General features: G+C 36.8%; 1 protein-coding gene across 1 annotated transcript in view; it reads left to right on the top strand.

Moving 5' to 3' along the window:
* Positions 1–3,724: 3,724 nt before the first annotated feature.
* Positions 3,725–20,830, top strand: part of LOC149535068 (uncharacterized) — a 48,993-nt gene continuing 31,887 nt past the window's right edge. Inside the window, exon 1 of the mRNA XM_089803833.1 lies at positions 3,725–4,440. Within this exon, the coding sequence (XP_089659959.1) occupies positions 3,917–4,440 (524 nt within the window). The 5' untranslated portion in view covers positions 3,725–3,916. The remainder of the gene's footprint in view (positions 4,441–20,830) is intronic.

The following is a 20,830-nucleotide window of genomic DNA, read 5'->3' as shown; positions in this document are numbered from 1 at the left end:
ACCTAGCTGCCAAGTGCTCTTCAGGTAAATCTAGACATAAATTGTCCCCTTCTTGGTGGAATGGGGTCTCGGATGCCCACTACACGTATGAGAAGGCTGCTGAGAACTCTTCTCAGATTCCTTCTTCTCTTGACATCTTGAAGAAGGTTCCTCCTTCTACCCCTTCCGTGGTGTCTGTTGGCCAATCTCTGGTTTCTGTTCCTACTCTTGGTTTTCCTGCTGCTGTCCCTGTTTGTGGGGTGGATTTTGCAACTGTTTCTTTTATGTCCTCTCCTTTGGCTCCTTTAGTGGTGACAGCAGATCCGTCTCTAGACCTAGTTTCTAGATTGGACTCTGCTCCTGTCTCTATTGATCTGCCCTCTCATGAATTCTTGTCGTTGGATCCACATTTGGCTCCCTCAGTTGTGGTAGCTGGTCTTTCTTCTGGTGTTTCCAAGGTAGTTCCTCCTGTGTTACCTTTGCTAGGTGGCACTGTTCTGTCTCAGGTTTTTGCTATCACTCCCTCTTCTTCGTCCTTTTCCCTGGTATCTGGGGTTTTAGGTTCTGGCTGTGACGGTGCTAATTTTCGATGGCAAGAGGCTACTGGTTTGGTGGAGGATGGATGGACTACAGTAAAAGGAAAAAAGGATAAGCCACCCAATCCCTCTTTTGACATGGTACTAAGGTCTACCAAGAAAGGCTCAAAAGGGAAAGTCTGACTCACCTAGTTTTGGCCAGTTGTTCCTTGGCTCTTTTGGCCTCTTGCTCTTGGCAGTGTGTTTCATTTTGGGTTTTGGGAGCCCAATAAAAACCTATTTTTGTGGTTGTTATTGTCTTGTTTTTGTTTTTCCACTTAGGTCACCTTTTTTTTGGTGACTTGTTTCTCCTTTGTTGACTCTTAAAGGGTTTAAGGCACCCTTCAAAACCTGGTTGTATGGCTAATGTGTACTGTTTTATTTGCGATGCCACTTTGGTCACCTTTGTTTTGTGACCCATTCTTCCTAAGGACTGTAGTTTTTTTGGTTGGGCTTCATTGAAAAATCTTGATTTGTAAAGGGTTTCAGGGTCCCTTCAAAGCCTGTTTATCTTATCAAAAACATATCTAGGTGATGAGAAGGAGATTATGAACTTGAAGCCTTGTTGATTATTCTTGTACATTAGAAAATTATTCTTTTATCGTGCTTGAAGGGAAGATCTTGTAAACACTTGTGTTTGATATTTTGGAGCTAATCGGATTGGTTGCCTTATTGGAGAGGGACCCGAAGACATAGTCTGACCCTTAGACAAACTCTGTTATCAATTGTGTTTCGTCTTCTACCTCTCTACTCTCTTTCTTCCAACACATTACCTTATTGTTTTGCTCATTTAATCATTTAAAGTAAGTTAATTCATTGAATTACATATTTGAATCAACTTTATGTAATTATGTTAAGCACTCCTTTGTAATCATCCTAGATCCTAATAAGATCATTGCATCTAAATTCATTTTGAAGCAAATTGTGATTAGTTTATTTCCAAGGTAATTACGAGAGATTAAGGGTATTTCCAAATTTAACAAACAAGAATTTTTAGGGAATTCTAAGCAAGACTTGGATATGGAGGTGATATGGTATGTATTGAGCATTCAAGGATCGAGGATTATGCAAGGATGTCATCCACATGGATGCCTTTGAGTGAAGGTGGTCTGGTTTTGTTCATAGAAGTCACCATGGGGTACGATGATAAGATTTCATCTAAATTTGTGGATACTTGGATGTCTTTGAGTGAAGGTGGTCTGGTTCCATTAATGGTATTTCCTTCCATGTGAACGAGGCTACTAGTCTTTCTATGGACGGGCATAAATGGTAAAAGGTCACAAAGGTCATTGATGAGACTGATATGCATAGGTTTTTTAAGAAGAATGGACAATTGATGAAATTTAGAGGTGGGTTTAGCCATGAAAGTTTCCTATCCCCATGGAATAGGATATGTTTTGTGCTCATAAAATATTTAACCTTAAAGGGTAGGTTTGGTGTTTTCTATTACTACCATTTCCCACTGTCAAATTACTTTAGGCACCATGATGAACTTTCTATTCCATTTTTTCTGTTGCATGACTTGGAAGCCACTGTGGTAGATGTTAGGGATATAAGAAAAAGGGGAAAAGTTATACTATTTTACACCAAGGTCTCATTCTTTGGCTTTATATTTTTCACCTAGCTCAAGCCCCACCCCGTTCATTGTTAATAATCAAGACATGCTTTATTTGCTTGGTAATGGTGGGGTTTTTTTGCAACCCCCACTCCTCAACCTCTCCCCTCTTCCACACCCTCGACAAACCTTTAAAAAGATGGGACCCAAATAATACATAAGCCAAAAATGGAAAAAATGGAATAAATTGACATCATTAATTATGGGGATGAAAATGATGGGGGTAGAAGGATATCCTAGAGATTGGCTAAGATTAGGGCTAGGATGAAGCATAAAACTTGTAGGGATTAGAAGTTGAATGAGGAGATAGATTTAGAAGCTAGTGAGAGTAAATGGAACAAGGAGAAGAAAAGAAGAGGAAAGGAGGAAGAAGAGGAGGGGACAAGGTGTGAGGATACTTGCTCAGTGTTGGAGGAAATCAAAACTAGTAAGATTAATAAGAAGAAAGCTAGCGACGATACAACCCACTTGTCTACAAGTTTCACCATGAATATGATGGATTTCACCCCTAAAGTTGCCCCTTCTCCAAGGAAACAAAAAGATAACTCACTGATGGCGACTACTTCCCCTATGCGAGTGGAGAAAAATGATAAGAGTATGGTTTCTACTAACCCCATGGTGATGTAGGTACAAGCAACAAAGGTTGTGAAAGAGAATTGTGCTAGTTGCCAAGAATTTTGTGGGCTGGTCAAGGGCATAAAATAAGAGATGGTGGCCCTCAATGATCCATTCAATGCTTTAGATGAGAGTCCACGACTCTATCCAAATTTTCTTTGAAGGTCATTCATGCTGCTGCCACTACACTCCAATTATTACAACAAGAGAGTGAAGAGGACAATCTTGGTGCAAAGGACTCTGTAAAGCTCTATGGGTTTCTGGCGGACGATTGGGCCAAAATCTTGTTGGCCAAGAAAGGAAAAGAAAAGGTCAAAGTTTAGGCCTTGTGTTTTTTTACTTGTTTTTGACAAACCTTTGTTGCTAGTTTTGTCCAACTTTTACTTCTTTGATTTGGCTGTTGGGCCTTGAAGACTGTTTATATATATTGGTTTAAACTTTTTAGTAGACATCCAAGTAGATGCTTAAATAGAATAGTTTATATATTTTGGAAGAACATTATGCAGTGTGGTAGATACTCTGCTATTTATAGTCCAGGTTGCTGCTAATTTTGTGTTTGTTACTAGTAGATATGATAATCTATATGTTAGCATCTAGTTTTGGTTTGCTGGGTTGGGTACTCTATTTTTTGATATTAAGAGAAGGATGGTTAAAGTGCTGGTAGTGACTTGCTCTTAATATGTTGTTGAATGGTTTAGCCATGGTGATGTACTGAGGGCTAACCCCCTTGTTTTGGCTGCTTTTAATATAAAATAATAATAATAATATTTTAAAAATTTAAATAAATAAATTAAGTCAATGTCAAAAAAAAATACAATTGCATAGAAAATGAAAAATAAATATTTTGTCAAATGACCTTGGTTTATTGATGAAGTTGAAACACTAACAAAGAATCCAACTTTAATAATATAAATATTGGCAACAAACATAACTCCAAATATTTTTAAATTTAGTCTTTGATTCATTTCCAACCATGGGAACTATAGGGAAACCCTAGATAATCTAAAATGTAAAGTTTATTTCCCACCTCTTCTCCTCTGCTTGGATTGGAGTAAACATCGTTAAACCTTTAAACCCCAGACACAACAGTTAGTAGCTCCCAGTAAGCGCAGTTCGTGTTGCCGCTGAAGAGATGGGTTTCAGCAGGCTATTGTTGATTCTCCTAAGGAGGAATCGTCTGCTATCGCCGTCACCATCGCAGTTACAGTGGCCGTGCAGAAGCAAAACCATACTTTCAGCGTTTCTTTCTAACAGAGTACCAATATTCGGGGCATATAGGGGTATTGCTCATAATCGTGCCCTGCTATTAAATGAATCACCCGTTGATCCTAGGTTGGAGTTTGTTGCAGAGCAGGTCGGACAATTCGAGACCGAGGACATAGAGCAGCAAAATGTCGACACCCACAAAACAAAACAACGACAGGCAGTGGAGGAGGTGATTGCTGCAGTCAGTCTGGAGAAGAATACAGCAGAATCTCAGTATTCATGGTCAGAATGGACTGCTTTGATGGGATATTTGGTGTCAAAGGATTACTTTAAAGGCTTTGCAGACGATGACAGGAAGGATTTTTTGAATGATTCCGACATTTTGAAGGATTACAATCATGTCAGAAACGCCTGTCTTAACTTTGGTCGGGATCGTTTTGATATACTAAGGTATTATCTTTGACATCCTTCACTTTTTTATCTTTCATTTTACTGAAAATCTTTGACCATGTTTAAAAAGTATCTGGTCACTTGATGTCTGTATAGAAGATTCACCGTTTTTTGGTTTGGCCACTATAAAATCCAGCTTTTTAATATCCGCCTCTGAATGTCTGGTAGGCTTTGCTAAATTAATTTTGAAGTTCATATGGTCGAAATTCAATACCATATGTTCAATTTTTGTCATCCGAGGGTATGGTAGTTCAGCTCGTCAAAGTCTCTCTTTATGATGGATTCCACGCTCACCTAGAGGAAAGCAGTAAACTCAACACAAGGAGACAATCGACCATGGATCAATGAGATGGAACATTTACTGAACAATAAAAACATACTTTTCAAATGACACGAATGGATAAGAACTTAGCTTTTGTTGTGTTGCTCATTGATCCAAACAGTATTCTGATATACAATGTGGTTCTGTGGCGCTCTGACAGATAACTTAGTGACCTTTCTTCTACCTTTGGTCGATTAAGTACATGTAGAAATGATCTCCATGCCGGTGGAAGTGAATCTTACTCACGGAATCGACATTTGTGCACATGTATGCCTCGTCAGGTTCTAGTAGTCTAATACCTTATTCACCTGGCCTCCTGGAGACTGAATTTAATACAGGTGGTGTTGTCAAAAGGAGTTTGCCAGACAAGAATCTTCTCCTTTATTCAAAACCTTTTGGGTCTGATTTAACAATTTCGATGCAAGGACCAAGGAAAATAAACAAGCATGCAAGATGCCTAATTTGTAGCTAAATGCAGATGTTGATGTAAGCTGATGATGCAATGATGTGCTATGGTGCTTCTCAAGTGATAATGCATATTAGAGCATCTGGATTAATGGATAAGTGAATTAGAGTCTGTCCTTTTATGTAACATCCTAATTTATTTTGAAATCTTTCATTCCCCAGTCAACCAGTAATGACTGATTGGAAGGTATCAGCTTAGGGTGACTTTAAAAGTTGGGTACGCACTTGTGGATTTGAGTTGCGAAAGTTAACGAATAAAAATGAGGATTAATTTTGATCCCTTGCGATGTGTATAATGGTAGTTTTTCTGTAGCTATTGCTTGGCAGCTGTTCACTTTTAGCTAGATATATTCTCCAAATACAACACAGCAGTTATTTTTTAGTTTTTTCCTGTCTTCACCTAGGCACACATCTTTTATGTGTTTTTTATAAAAACATGTTTGTATTTCATATATTTGGATTGGATTATAAATTCTGAGAGAAGCTTTTGTTTGTATTTTACTACAGTAAATGTATGCGTCAGATGGTTGTAAACTGGGTCTCGGTACGCATGCTCGGTGCATTGTGGATATGCACAAGGTACCGTAGAGGGTGGGTTGGAGGAAAAGGAATAAAGTAAAACAATATTTTTAAATTTTTTTATGATACTTTGTTTTTTTTTGTGAAACCCCCAAAACTACTCTTATGGGGTAGTTCCAACCTAAAACATATACATTTTATTTTCTATTTGCTCTCGACTCACCTTATCAACATTTGGGCATTTTCGAGGGGGATTGATTGTGGAGTCCCAGATAGCTTCCATAAAGGAGATTAAGTGTCTAATTTAAGCATTTAATCCCATTCTTTAATCTTTTAATGATTTTTTTTTTGACAAATTCTTACAAATTTGCGATGAATTTTTCAAGTTTTGTTAAAAGAAATTAAGAAACAAATTTGACATTTGTAATAATAATTTTTTATTTTTGTTTGCATTTGTATGCTTGTATTTTTTTCCTCTAATTTTAAATTACATAATTTCTTATAATAGCAAAAAAACAGATTGCAAGAATGGTCATTAGTTCAAGTACAATGCAAGGAGATTGAAGAGTCAAAAATGATAAAGCATCTCCTTTATGGAGGCAACCAAAATGATTGATTGGTAGGGGGTGGGCGATATGTTTAGAATTGTAACGAGTGTACAATCAGTTTTAAAATTTTGTATTGTCGAGTGAAATTTTACTTTATGGGCCCTTTTGGGAAATGGACTAGAATATGTGAAGGCCTAGAGCTAGGAAGGTTATATGTGGAACAAATAACAAGATACATAAGAGAACAAGAAGCTGATAAAATGGTTGCAAGAGCAAAACTAAAAGCTTATCCCATTGTAAGAAAAAAATAATGAATCATTATTCCAAGCTCTCCAAAATTCTCTAAGCCATGGCAAGTCTTAATCAAGTGACCTTTGCCAAGTCCTAGGGACTTAGAACTCTAAAGAATTTGCTCTAAGCAAGACTCACTAAAAAGTGGTCTTTTTGCGTAGTTCTGTTGAGTATTGCCGAGTTTGAGTGTCATTTCTATGTGATGAATTTACCCATTGATTCGATAATGGCCTCCTAATATCCCCTTGTTGCACATACTCTCTTCAGGAGATGAAGTAGAAACTGAAATCCTAAAAAAAGGTCTATTGGATAAGGCATTTAAAATGGAAGAAAGAGATATTGTAGATAAAAAAATTGCACATTGTATTTATGTTAATGGTCTTCCTTTCAACTCAGTGAAATCACCATATTGGTGGAAAATGGTTGGTTTCACAAGTCCTGGGTATGAAAAGTTACACACAACCTTATTGGGAAGAGAGAATAGTTTTGTAGAGATTGACACCAATTAGAGATTATTGGATTGAATTTGGAGTTTGTATAGTTTCTGATGGATGGAAAGATTGCAAAAACCGTCCATTTATAAATGTTATTGGTGTGTCCCTTAAATGGGCAATGCTTTTGAGGGCGGTTGATTGTGAGGGGAAGTCAAAGATGAAATTTTCAAGATTCTCATTGAGTCCATAGAGGGGGTGGGTAGTGAGATTTTAGTTCAAGTCATTATAGACAATGCGAAAAAAATGTAGGATTGCGGTGCCTTGGTTCAGCAAAATTTTGAGCACATTTTTTGGTTTCCATGTGTTGTCTTGCATTTTGTCACCACAAAATGTAGGTAACAGTACAAAATATTTCAACTTAGTTTTTGCATTCATCATTTAGTTGGTTAGTATTGATCAACCAATCGACTCCAATTGATATAATGAGTCCTTTTACTGAAGGCTTGTGTCAAGTCTTTTTATTTTTTTGTTTGTTGAGTCTATGCTTATTTTTGAATCCTTCAACGTCCTTTTTCTCGTTTTTGAGCGTGTGTTTGTTGATTTTTGGTCTTTTGGTTTTGCTTTCATTGCTTTCAATTTTCCTTTCAATTCAGTCTATCCTAGGGTTTAATCGGAGTTGGCAATCAAAAGATATGACCATTTTAGTACCCAAAAAGTGGACTCTCGAGGTGCAATTGCACGAATTAAAATACCATGTTATATTTTAAAGTTGACATTCACTTTTTGAAAAATATAACATAAATTCACTTTTTGTTATGTTTTTAAGTTACTTTATCATTTTATTTTTTCACTTAAAGTAACTATAGAGCACTTTATGTTATCTTTTTAAGTTGAGTTGCTTTTTAATTTTCGCTTAAGTGACTATATTATCTATATCATTTGATTTAATTTCGGTGTTTTAATTCAGAACATCTTAGTAAATATTACTTTTTGAATGATATTTGCACATTATATATTAATATATATATATAGTGTAAATCTTATTTACACCCCATTTAAGTAATATTTCTTGAAGAATTAAATTGACACTTGCTTGATTCATCACTTAAGTTGTGCATAGCATGTCTGTAAACCCATTTACATGAAAATATGTATTTGCCTCTAGAGACCACGATTTTGAGTTAAAAGGCAATTTTAGAGCACATAAAACATGTAATACATGTGTTTTAAAATGTGCAAAGACTCTCCAAGAGTGAGACTTGCATATTCAAGTGTTTTTAAAATATGCAATGACCCCTAGAGAGTGTGATTTTGCACTAAAGGCATATTTAAAACACTTATACATGTAAATACATGCATTAAAAATATGCAATCGCCCTCTAGAGTGAGAAATGCATATTTTTGTTTTTAAAATATGTAATGAGGCTTGTAGAGTGCGTTTTTGCACTAATTGCATTGTTTTGCAATTTTAAAACATGTAAATGCACTCCAAGAGTGCGATTTGCACTTCCAACCGATGGATTTTATATGTATAGTGTCTTGGAGAATCCGATTTTGCATTCAAAACTCATGTTATCACCGTCCAAGACTCTGTTTTTGTACTCCCAAGCCAAAAACGTCCAAACACATGACATGTATTACATATTTTAAATATGTAATGAGGTCTTGAGAATGCGATTTGCACTTCCAGCCATCATATGGATGCATTTACATTTGCACTTCGAGCCATCATATGGATACATTTTTTTACATGTAAATGCATCCGTAGACCCCGATTTGACATTTCAACACACATGCATTTGGAGACCACGATTTTGCATCTTGAAGCCTAAAATGACTAATACATGCATTTTCAGGGCACTTTTTTGCTACAAAGCTCAGAAAATTGGGTTTTTCATTCACTTTTTGCATTTTGGAGCCACATTTTTGCTTCTAAATCCATATTTTATCATTTGGGGAAGTCATTTTTGCATTCATATGTCAAAAACGACCAATATATATGCATTTTTTGGCCATGTTTTTGCAAAAACGACCCATATTTTTGCATGATAATGACACATTGTTGTTAAAAACAAAAATGGCATTCCCGGCCCATACGTTTGGATCAATAGGGGTTGTTTTTGAGTTCTAATGCATGTTCCTTTGGAGATCACATTTTGTATTACCGTGACAAAAATGACTCATGCAGTGGCTTTCTAAGATCACATTTCTAATAAAAACGGGTTCTTTTTGAGCATTTTATTGAAACCAACCCATGCATTGGTGATTAAAGACCACATTTTTGGGCATATCCATAAAAAACAGCTCATTGAATGCTCGTTTCAAATTCATTATTGCAAGGTTGAAGAGATCAAAGCTTGTTTTGAGAATTTTTCAAAGTTGGAGCTTCTTTCTCCTCCATTTTTGGCTCATTAATCTTTTAGCAAGTGGGCACATTCCATCTTCTTCATTAATTTGTGCTTATCTTGCTATTCTATTGCATGTTTTAGCTTGATGTTGCACACTTGCCTATAGAGATGCCATGAATAGTGCATTTTTCCTTTAAATATGATGAAAATTCTCATTTTCATACTTGATTTTTCCCAAATTTCAAATTCAAAATTGCACTTAAAGCAACTTTCGTCTTGACATGTTTGAGTCTAAAACCAAAGGCATTTGTTTGTTTTGTGCTTGTTTTGTTTGCTTGCTTTCTCGTTTTTCTTCTTTTGGAAGAAATTGCAAGTTCTTTCCCAAGATCTTGAGCATGTATCACTTCACTCCACCTTCCACCTCTTTGTGCAAGTGCATCGTTCCATTCCACCTCCATCATTACATGCCATAGCACATTGCATCTCATTCTCCACATGTTTATATGTAATCTCACCCTCCATCCGCATTTACATGCAATCTCATTGTAAGGAACCGAACTGGCTCCCCATTCAAGTATTGGAGTACAAATAACTCTTTTTGCAATTTCTAAAAGTTTTTCTAATTTGTTTGTATTTTGCACAAGTGAAAATGAATCAACCATTTCATGAAATAAAACTAGATTAAAATTGAATAGATGTTCCTTGCATTTATTTGGAAATCAGAAATACAGTTTGTTAATTTGGCACCTGGAATGCATTAAATCACCAAGACGTGCCACCAATTCAGTCTCTTACTGCTCACGACAACTCCTTAATAGCCACACCCATCTACAAGTAATTTACTGCCCCTTATTTGACCATAAAATTTGCTGTATGCTATGTGGAAGTCATGTGCTAGGCAAATGATGCAAGGGCGTTGCTCCTAAACACCTAATCATGAGTAGTCAGAATGAACACAGTCCCAGCTTTGGAAATACACAGCTCCTTAGTGGCCGTTCATTTCCAATGCAGAATTGGGAGTCATCAAAAGGACTAAAAAATGCTGCTGTCTAGACCCTTGATAGAATCCGACCTTGTTTCCAACCACAACTGTCGTATTTTTTGAAAGGAAAACGCAGATCCTCCAGTATTAATTCAATCAGCAAAGAACAATATAAATTCTCAGCAAGAAAATGTAAGCCTCCTCAATTTAGCAAATAATCACCTTTAGAATCTCCAAACCAATAATCTTTTCAATAGTATTCTCCTTAGCCATAGTATTGTACAGTAAGGAAAATATCTAACAAATAACAAATCCACTATACTTCAACAGTGGAATGAAATCACTTCTCAGCTACAGTGATGAACAGTAGAGAAGTTAGGCAAACTTCGCTGACCTCAGCAGCTAAAATGCAAACACAATTCTCAGAATTTACAACCCTTATACATCAGCAAGGGCACACAGTTCAGAACCCATGAAAAACCACAAAGGCACAAAATCAAATATATATTCAAGCGTGTCTCTCTGAATGAAATAAGCTCTCATTTATAAGTTTTCACAAAACTCCACTTTATAAATCGTGGAAGTTTCCCAAAGAACTCATTTTCAATAGTATTCTCCTTAGCCATAGTATTGTACAGTAAGGAAAATATCTAACAAATAACAAATCCACTATACTTCAACAGTGGAATGAAATCACTTCTCAGCTACAGTGATGAACAGTAGAGAAGTTAGGCAAACTTCGCTGACCTCAGCAGCTAAAATGCAAACACAATTCTCAGAATTTACAACCCTTATACATCAGCAAGGGCACACAGTTCAGAACCCATGAAAAACCACAAAGGCACAAAATCAAATATATATTCAAGCGTGTCTCTCTGAATGAAATAAGCTCTCATTTATAAGTTTTCATTAGCAAAAGTTTTCACAAAACTCCACTTTATAAATCGTGGAAGTTTCTCAAAGAACTCAACACTAGAAACTTTCCAACTTGCTTTTTAGAAATATCTCTTAAAGTCACTATTATAATAATCAACTCAATGAATAATAAATAATAAGAGCTCATGCAATTATTAACTTGATTAACCGTAGGTGACGACCAAGTGCCAAGCCACCCACTGTACTGCAAAGAAAAGCAACTACTAAAAATAGACTTACTAAAAATAGTAAATCCATAACTGAGACCCCCAAATTGCCCTGTCAGCTCGCGAGGGTCGCTATGGTGAACTGACTTGGCCAACTGCAGGAATCTTTTAAAAATGGGGACATTACAGTCCTCCCTCCCTAAGATTGCTTGTCCCCAAGCAATCTCGGAGCAAAATGATACACAATCCACTAGGATCCCAAAGGTAGAACTATTTACCATCCTTGCTGTGTACAAGCAACTGCTGTAGCACCAACAACCAAATAACAAACATCAACACCAGAATCATTTGAAAACTGATCCGTGGTGCTGATGAAGGCAACAACCCATCAGACTCAACTCAATTGAAATAAAACCATAAAGGCACAAAATCAAATATATATTCAAGCGTGTCTCTCCCAATGAAATGAGCTCTCATTTATAAGCTTTCGTTGGCAAAAGTTTCCATAAAACTTCACTTTAGAAATTGTGGAAGTTTCCCAAAGAACTCAACACTAGAAACTTTCCAACTTGCTTTTTAGAAATATCTTTTAAAGTCACTATTATAATAATATAAACATTATTATAATAATGCAATTCAATGAATAATAAATAAATAAGAGCTCATGCAATTATTAACCTGATTAATTGTAAGTGACGACCAATTGCCAAGCCACCCACTGTACTGCAAAGGAAAACAACTACTAAAAGTAGACTTACTAAAAATAGTAAATCCATACCTGAGACCCCTAAATCGCCTTGTCAGCTCACAAGGGTCGCTATGGTGAATTGACTTGGCCAACTGCAGGAACCTACTAAAAATGGGGACATTACAGTTCTCCCTCTCTAAGATTGCTTGTCCCCAAGCAATCCTAGAGCAAAATGAACGCACAATCCACTTGGATCCCAAAGGTAGAATTATGTACCATCCCTACTGTGTACAAGCAACTCTTATAGCACCAACACCCAAATAACAGGCATCAACACCAGAATCATTTGAAAACTGACCCGAGGTGCTGATGAAGGCAACAACCCATCGGACTCAACTGAAATACCAACTCTGTCAACACCCGAGTCCCCATCAAATTGATACTCACACCCAACCATACTGTGGAGATGGCAACGACCATAGGTACCTGAAACGCTACCACCAACTCCAACCTTTGCCAAACTGCCTTGAGTGTGTAGAGACTGCAAGGGGTCAAATTTACAGCTATCAATCCTATCTGCAAAGGATGGTGCTAACCCATCCCATAATGGATGGTATGAAACTAGAGCCAACCCACACCGACGTGAAATCAAATCCTCCACTTGTGGGCCAAAATAAAAGTGATGAGCACTCCTCAGTATAATGTCAATAAAAACTCCCAATCTCTTTCAAGGGCTCATCAGTATCAATTTGGGAATCGAAAGATGGCTCCAATCTCTGACATTGAACTGGTGGTCGGCCAAGATCGTGGGCAATCCTCTTCGCAAGCCCAACTTCAAAAACCCTATTGGGAAGCATTATAGCCAAGGTCTCTACAATCTTCCCCACCAAACGTCGTATAGCATCAGAGCTCCGAATGAGAGTACCCTAAGAAACGCTATATGAATCCTCTCGCAAATCTGAGCTCTCAAGCAAATATTCCATGAATGACTCAGTATAGTAGAATTTATATGCGAAAGCATCAACCTGCTCCCCTCGCAACCCACAGTTGATCTCTTTGAAAATGTGGCACCGCCAACTGTCCAATGCTATCAGCTGTATGAGATGAAGAAATAGATTCGCTTCTAGCAGAAGGAAGCAAATCATCTTGAGAGCCCAACTCCCCTGATACTCTCATCTCGTTTGTATTACTGCACCCATATCTTGGACGGATGTGTTGGCCACATCATTACGTCCATCATCCCCAACCGTAGAAGCAAACACCACCAACCACAATATGCAATTGATTTAGATCTGGGGCTGGTGTGGTCCGAACATGCTCCATCTCCACGGTCACTTCATCCAATTATGACAGTGACTCTTGAAGAGCCCATTGAGTACACTAAAGAGAGTCCACAGTCATCTCAAGCTCTTGGGTGAGCTCCACCACCTTCTCCTCTTTCTCTAACAATGTCTCATGACAGGTGCTACCCCACTCCAGAAGGTAATCTCGGTCAGCAACTAGCTGCGAGAAATTATGCTTCAAGATCATGATAGCCTCTTGAAGTGCATGAACCTCTGCTAGAGAAAGAGTACTATCACTGCGCTCATCAGACATAGGAGCACCCCAACCAGATTTAGCTAGCATCTGACGGACATCATCATAATGCCCAAGAGTTGAAGAAATGTCACTATCACCCACCTTCAGCTGATTGGTCACATGATGCCTTTGTAACCCCTGACTCCTATGCAATCTCTTTGTCTCACTAACTGTATTGTGATAGGAAACTGAATCAGAACTACCCACCACAAGATCTCTCATATGTGTGCCATCATCCTCGCACAACTCCACATCCGAGATACAACTACTAGGTATCTCAACCAACTCCTCAATGGAAACCCTCGCAATATCAATCTCCTCTCATGTCTCAACTTCCACCTCAATCGCAAGATCATGTAAGCATCGAGCTTGAGACTCATCCAAAACCTCCTCGGAGTCATCACCCAATATCTGATAAGGGATATCATACTTGGTGCAACTCCTAGCATCATCAGATGTGTCCATACCATTTGCATCCACATCTCTCGACTTAGTTCTAACATTATAGTTGGGTGACTCCATACGTGCCTCGGTCCCACCTTAGGAGGCAATTGCCTCCTGTACTAGAGCAACACTACAATAGTTGGCATATAAGTCGCCAATAACAACTCCCTCCTTTGGTGAGTCTGAAAAGTTAGTGACAACTACATCATCAACTGCCTCTGAACTAACCATAGTGACTACTTTGGGAGCCTCAACCTGTTGAAGCTTAATGCTGCTATCCATCACGGGCACATCCACGTGTTGTTACATCCCAATTTTCGACCCAATTTAAAATATTCATATAGCCATTGAGGTTCACATGAAGTTAGTTGACAGTTAGATTTGTTATAATTTTGCGAAACGGTAAGATGGTTAATCGTTATAATTTCATATGAAGATAACATGCTAGTTGATTATTTATTATGAATTCATGGAATTGAAAAGACGGTTAGCCGTTATGATTAATCACTTGTTATGGTAATATGATTTAATTGCGGAGAATTTTCTTGTAAGGAGCACGTCAAAGGGGTGGAAGCATTGTCAGAAAATAATTGGGCACAGGAGCATCACCATCATTGGGCAAATGGGTATGAATCGTGAATCACCATGGTTGAGGACCTAGCAACTGCATAACAGGATACACACATTAGACATGCATGAGCTATTAGATAAACATTAAAAACGTTAATGATTTTAATTAAAGTACATACCTTTAATGGCTTTTGGTTGACTTTTCCATCACTTTATTATTATACATATTTATGTATGTGCACATAGATATAAAATTAAAGGTATCACCATAGTATTATTTTTATACAAGATTTTATCTGTTTAATACGTACATCTAAAGGCATGTACAAGAAGATAAAATAATCTTCCAAGATGAAACATGTATTTAGATATACATATTTAAAAGGTATGACCTTGGTTAAACATTTACTATGTGCTATCCTAATAAAATATATTTACGTGCAAGTAAATAAATATGTTTATAATATTCTTTTGATTTGTAACTTTCAAATTCTTTTCTGTATCTATTTATTTCCTTTTAAGAGGCCAAAATGAACATTTGGCATTTGATATCGATGATTCAAGAAGACAAAATCTTTTAATCGTTCATATGTTACGGCTTACTATCTTCGAATGCCTCTAATTCATGAAAGCTGAGAGAAGCTAGAAAAACATGATTTGATTTCTCCCTCCACACGATTTACCTTTGAAATTCATGTTACGTTATTTTCTTTCAAGTACCACCTCAGCTGAAAGTCAAAATTGATAATCACTTTGGGATTTGCATTCTAATTGCTCCTGTGAAGGAATTGGTTGTTAGTGTCAAGCCAAGGCTCACTTTTCTTCAAATCGGACCAGGTTATGTGGTTGGCTTCCCATATCTGATTGATACATTTTTTTAAATCTAATTACTACTGCATTTGTATTTACAACAGTAAGGAATATTTGCATGAAATGTTGTACTTCATCCTTGTTTGACCTCACTGAATAGGTTTCTCAAAGAGTTAGATCTTGTCATCGGGAGTCAAGACCGACTCTTCATCATAAGTTCATACATCTTATTTTACTGCAGTATATTAGAATTGAATTGTATACTTGCAAGCCTTAAGATTAATTCTCAAGTCATAAATCTGTGATATACTGAAATATGTAATTATTCTTACACCAGATGAGGATCAGCAGAATGATTGTTTACTCTAAGATTTAAACATCTGGGACTCACTCGACTACATGGCCAAGGAAGAGGTGAGAAAGAAATCTACAATAACATGGAAACAAAATCAAATGTGACACAACAAATATATATTATTTTAAAAAGAAAATTATTTAAAAGCTCCTGCATGTCCAATTCATTCTTTGTTGTCAAGTTAAGTGGTGTGATTAAGTACCAAAATGCTCAGTGGCTAACAAGGTGTTTCATGTCTATTTTGTGTAAGGAGGGCCTTTCTAGTTAGAGAAAGTGTGGGGATAAGTCTAAGGCCGTGGTTGGGAGGTTAAGCCCCTGACAATGTTTCCTTTCTCCACAAGATGTCAGGACGTGCATTAGACAAAGATAAAATAAGCATTTAAACATTTATTGATAACATGTATTTTACTTTTATGATGCTTATTCAAGTAGAAGATAAGATGGTTTGAGTTATCATTGTTTCAGTTATTTTCCTTTATTGAAAGCAACTTTTCTCGTCAATATAATTGGTAACTAGTTAGATCGGTTGATCTTCCAACTGAACATGAAATATAACTATATGCATGAGATAGGTTTATCTAATGGATTGTTATCTTTGTCTTCATTTATTTGAATAATGAATTGGAGCGTATTTTCCTAACTGAATGTTATTGCCCTAATGGATATAGTGGTATGTGATGCCCTAAATGATCCAATGATAGTTGATGCCCTAATGGATACAGTGGTATGTGATGCCTGAGATGATCCAATGATAATTGATGCCTTAAATTGATACAATGGTATGTGATGCCCTAAATGATCCAATGGTAATTGATGCCATAATTGATACAGTGGTATGTGATGCCCTAAATGATTCAATGGTAATTGATGCTCTAATTGATATAATGGCATTTGATGGTAATCGTCATTTGATCCCAAGTGGTATTTGTGGACTAACTTGGGTGTTTGCAAAAGCATCCCTAGATTGATTTCGGTTTCGAATTCCATGGTATGTAAATTTTAATTTCCAATTCATTGATGGTGTTTTCAATTGTTAGTTATGAAATTTCCGTTTAATTGATTGTAATCGTTAATCTCATTCACATGAACGTAACTAATATAATTGTCTTCCTATGAAAATGAAGTAACAACTGTTTTTCTTTGATATGTTAGTTGTTAGTTAAGACTCGAGAAAAGTGGTTGTTACATATGGTATTAAAGTGCTAGGTTCGACACTGAACCTTGGACCCAAAACTGTTTTAGAGAAATTGAGAATGTAATGTTGAAAAATATTTATTTTACGTATCTGGATATTTTACAATCAAGTTGGAAAAAAAAATCACACGGGGGAATCATTCAAAATAGCCGAGAAAGGCTGAGATGACGGTGTGGTCCATATGAAATAGACAAATGTATAAATTGCAAAATCATAAAGATGAATCAGAACTACAGAAAATGACATGATTGGCAAGTCGAGCAGTGGCGATCGGGCTGTTCATTTGCCCATCTAAATCCTTGGCCAAGGTCGTCTAGAGGCATGCTTGCCTAATTTAATCATAAGATGTCGGTAGTGCCAATTAATCAGGCATGCCTGCCTATTACTGAGCAGACATTCTAAACACCAGTATGCTTGGGTGGCAGGTTCGGAATGGTACATGTGCCTTATCCCATGAGGGAGGGCCATATTCAGTAAAGAATGAGAAGATTAAACTAGTTCCAAATGTCGAGGCTTGCACAATACAAATCAGCTGCTATAACCTTGATGCGATGTTATCTAAACCCTAATCATCGCTAGATATTTCTTTTGTGTTACATATTTCCAGCAATATACTTCATGCAATTATATTCCTGTTCATGAGAAATGGTAGTAATATTTTGTTATCTATTTTGTACACAAACTGAAGGAAAAATAAAAATAGAAATTGTGAACCATGAATTTGAGGACTCTTTTAATTTAACAATGATAACCCTTTTTGATGTTGATTAAATGACAAGAAGGCCATTTTGTGCTTCAGTATGGAGTAAACACACTTGCATAACTGAAACTATAAATGCCTATTTATAGATGTAACTTTTGTTTGGCTTAAGTTTTTCCTTGAAACATTACACCGACAAGATGGGCATGAAAGCCTAGGTTACACCGATGGAAAAGATAAACTTCTAAACATTTACAGGTGAATGATGAGCATGCTCAGATGAGCTACTCGATATGAACCTTATGTAAATTTGTTTTAGAGGCTTATGATCAATCCATGACCCAAGGATGGGTTGAGCTAATAAAATTCAGCATGATAGGTAGAGTTCCATGGAAATGTAAGAGTTTTTGTGGACTCAGAGTCTAAACCACAATCAAAATATGGTAGACAAAACATTCAAGCATCAAGTTGCAGCTGTCCCTAGATTGATTTTAGTTTCGAATTCCATGGCATGTAAATTTTAATTTCCACAATAAATTCATTGATGGTGTTTTCAATTGTTAGTTATGAAATTTTCGATTAATTGATTGTGATTGTTAATCTCATTCACATGAACGTAACTGATATAACTATCTTCCTATGAAAATGAAGTAATAATTGTTTTTCTTTGATATGTTAGTTGTTTGTTAAGACCCAGGAAAAGTGGTTGTTACATGTCCTTGTGAACGAGTCCATCATCAACACTGCGGATAGGACTAGCAGCTGTTGTACTAAATATAGGTGCATGAACATCATGGACACTTGTTGGGGAAAACTCAAGCTTCCTTCCCAGCAACCTTGATGTCGGCCTTCTAAAGGCAGAAACCATATATTTTGCTGCCCTCTCCACTGTCGCTAGATCTGACAAGCTCCCTGCCAACCTCTGTTGATGATGCTTAAGTTTCTCCATATTCTCTTGCAAAGCATTCATTTTTACGCTAACTTCCTCATTACTTGATCGACTTCTAGAACTGCTAGTCCTATGTCTGTCCATAACTGGAGAAAATAAAGTGTTGGTCACTCCACAAATAGATCTGAAAATGAAATAACTTTCCTACCTCACAAGATGGTAGGAAACTAGGCTTTGATACCATTGTAAGGAAACAAACTGGCTCCCCATTCAAGTATCGGAGAACAAATAATTTTTTTTGCAATTTCTAAAAGTTCTAATTTGTTTGTATTTTGCACAAGTAAAAATGAATAAACCATTACATGAAATAAAACTAGATTAAAACTGAATAGATGTTTCTTGCATTTATTTGGAAATCAGAAATACAGTTTGTTAATTTGGTACCTGGAATGCATTAAATCACTAAGACATGCCCAATTCAGTCTCCTACTGCTCACGACAACTCGTCAATAGCCACACCTAGCTACCAGTAATTTACTGCCCCTTATTCGACCATAAAATCTGCTATATGCTGTGTGGAAGTCACATGCTAGGCAAATGATGCAAGGGTGTTGCTCCTAAACACCCAATCATGAGTAGGTAGAATGAACACAGTCCTAGCTTTGGCATACATGGCTCTTGAGTCATCTTTCATTTCCAACGCAGAGTTGGGAGTCATCACAAGAACTCAAAAATGCTGCCGTCCAGACCCTTGATAGAATCCGACCTTGTTTCCAACCACAACTGCTGTATTTTTTGAAAGGAAAACGCAGACCCTCCAGTATTTTCAATCAGCAAAGAACAATATAAATTCTCAGCAAGGAAATGTAAGCCTCCATAATTCAGTAAATAATCACCTTCAGAATCGCCAAACCAATAATCTTTTCAGTGGTATTCTCCTTAGCCACAATATTGTACAGTAAGGAAAATATCTAGCAAATAACAAATCCACTATACAGTGGAATGAAAACACTTCTCAGCTACAGTGATGAACAATAGAGAAGTTAGGCAATCTTAGTTGACCTTAGCAACTAAATTGCAAATACAATTCTCAGAATTTACAACTCTGATACATCAGCAAGGGCACATAGTTCAGAACCTAGGAAAAACCACAAAGGCACAAAATCAAATATATATTCAAGCATGTCTCTCCCAATGAAATGAGCTCTCATTTATAAGCTTTCGTTGGCAAAAATTTCCATAAAACTCCACTTCAGAAATTGTGGAAGTTTCCCAAAGCACTCAACACTATAAACTTTCCAACTTGCTTTTTAGAAATATCTCTTAAAGTCACTATTATAATAATATAAACATTGCTATAATAATGCAACTCAATGAATAATAAATAAATAAAAGCTCATGCAATTATTAACCTGATTAACCGCAAGTGACGACCAACTGCCAAGCCACCCACTGCACTGCCAAGAAAAACAACTACTAAAAGTAGACTTACTAAAAATAGTAAATCCATAACTGAGACCCCCAAATCACCCTGTCAACTCATGAGGGTCGCTATGGTCAACTAACTTGGCCAATTGTAGGAACCTGCTAAAAATGGGGACATTACACTCATCCTTCATTCCTAATTATACGCATTTCCATCTTCTGAACCTAAATGTATGTTCATTTTACATATAATTCACTTTATGTGTAATGACATCTAGAGAACTCGTTTTCGACTAAAGGTCACACTTTTGAAGTGAAAAGTTATCATTTGCACGCATTCTCATGCACTCAACCTTCATTCTCAAGGCATCTTTATAAGAACTCATCCTTTTCCCATACGCATTTACATGCCATCCATCTTCCTCAGTCCCATTTTAGCCCTCCGCATGTACTTTCTATATCACATCCAATTCATTACATATGTTCCATGAGTATCTAATCAATACTCCGAATATATTGTTCCTCAAAGATCCATTTGGCCAATACTCTCATGGAGTTAGAATCCATATCTTCCAATGTTGGATTCAATCCCATTGAAACTTTCATATTGCAGCAAGTCAAGATATGCTAGAACTTCTAGAAAGAATGAAGATATCTAGTGAAGAAGGCGTGCTTCGAATCAAAGAAGTGGTAATTCATTTGGTCTCCATTTTCCAAATGGTTGTCTAAGAACTTCGTGTGGGAA

The sequence above is a fragment of the Cupressus sempervirens genome, chromosome 10, assembly GCF_028749045.1.
Source record: "Cupressus sempervirens isolate cs-2001-9-10 chromosome 10, ASM2874904v1, whole genome shotgun sequence".
Classification (NCBI taxonomy): domain Eukaryota; kingdom Viridiplantae; phylum Streptophyta; class Pinopsida; order Cupressales; family Cupressaceae; genus Cupressus; species Cupressus sempervirens.
The sequence above is the reverse complement of the archived record's forward strand: the minus strand, read 5'-3'. Positions and strand labels throughout refer to the sequence as shown.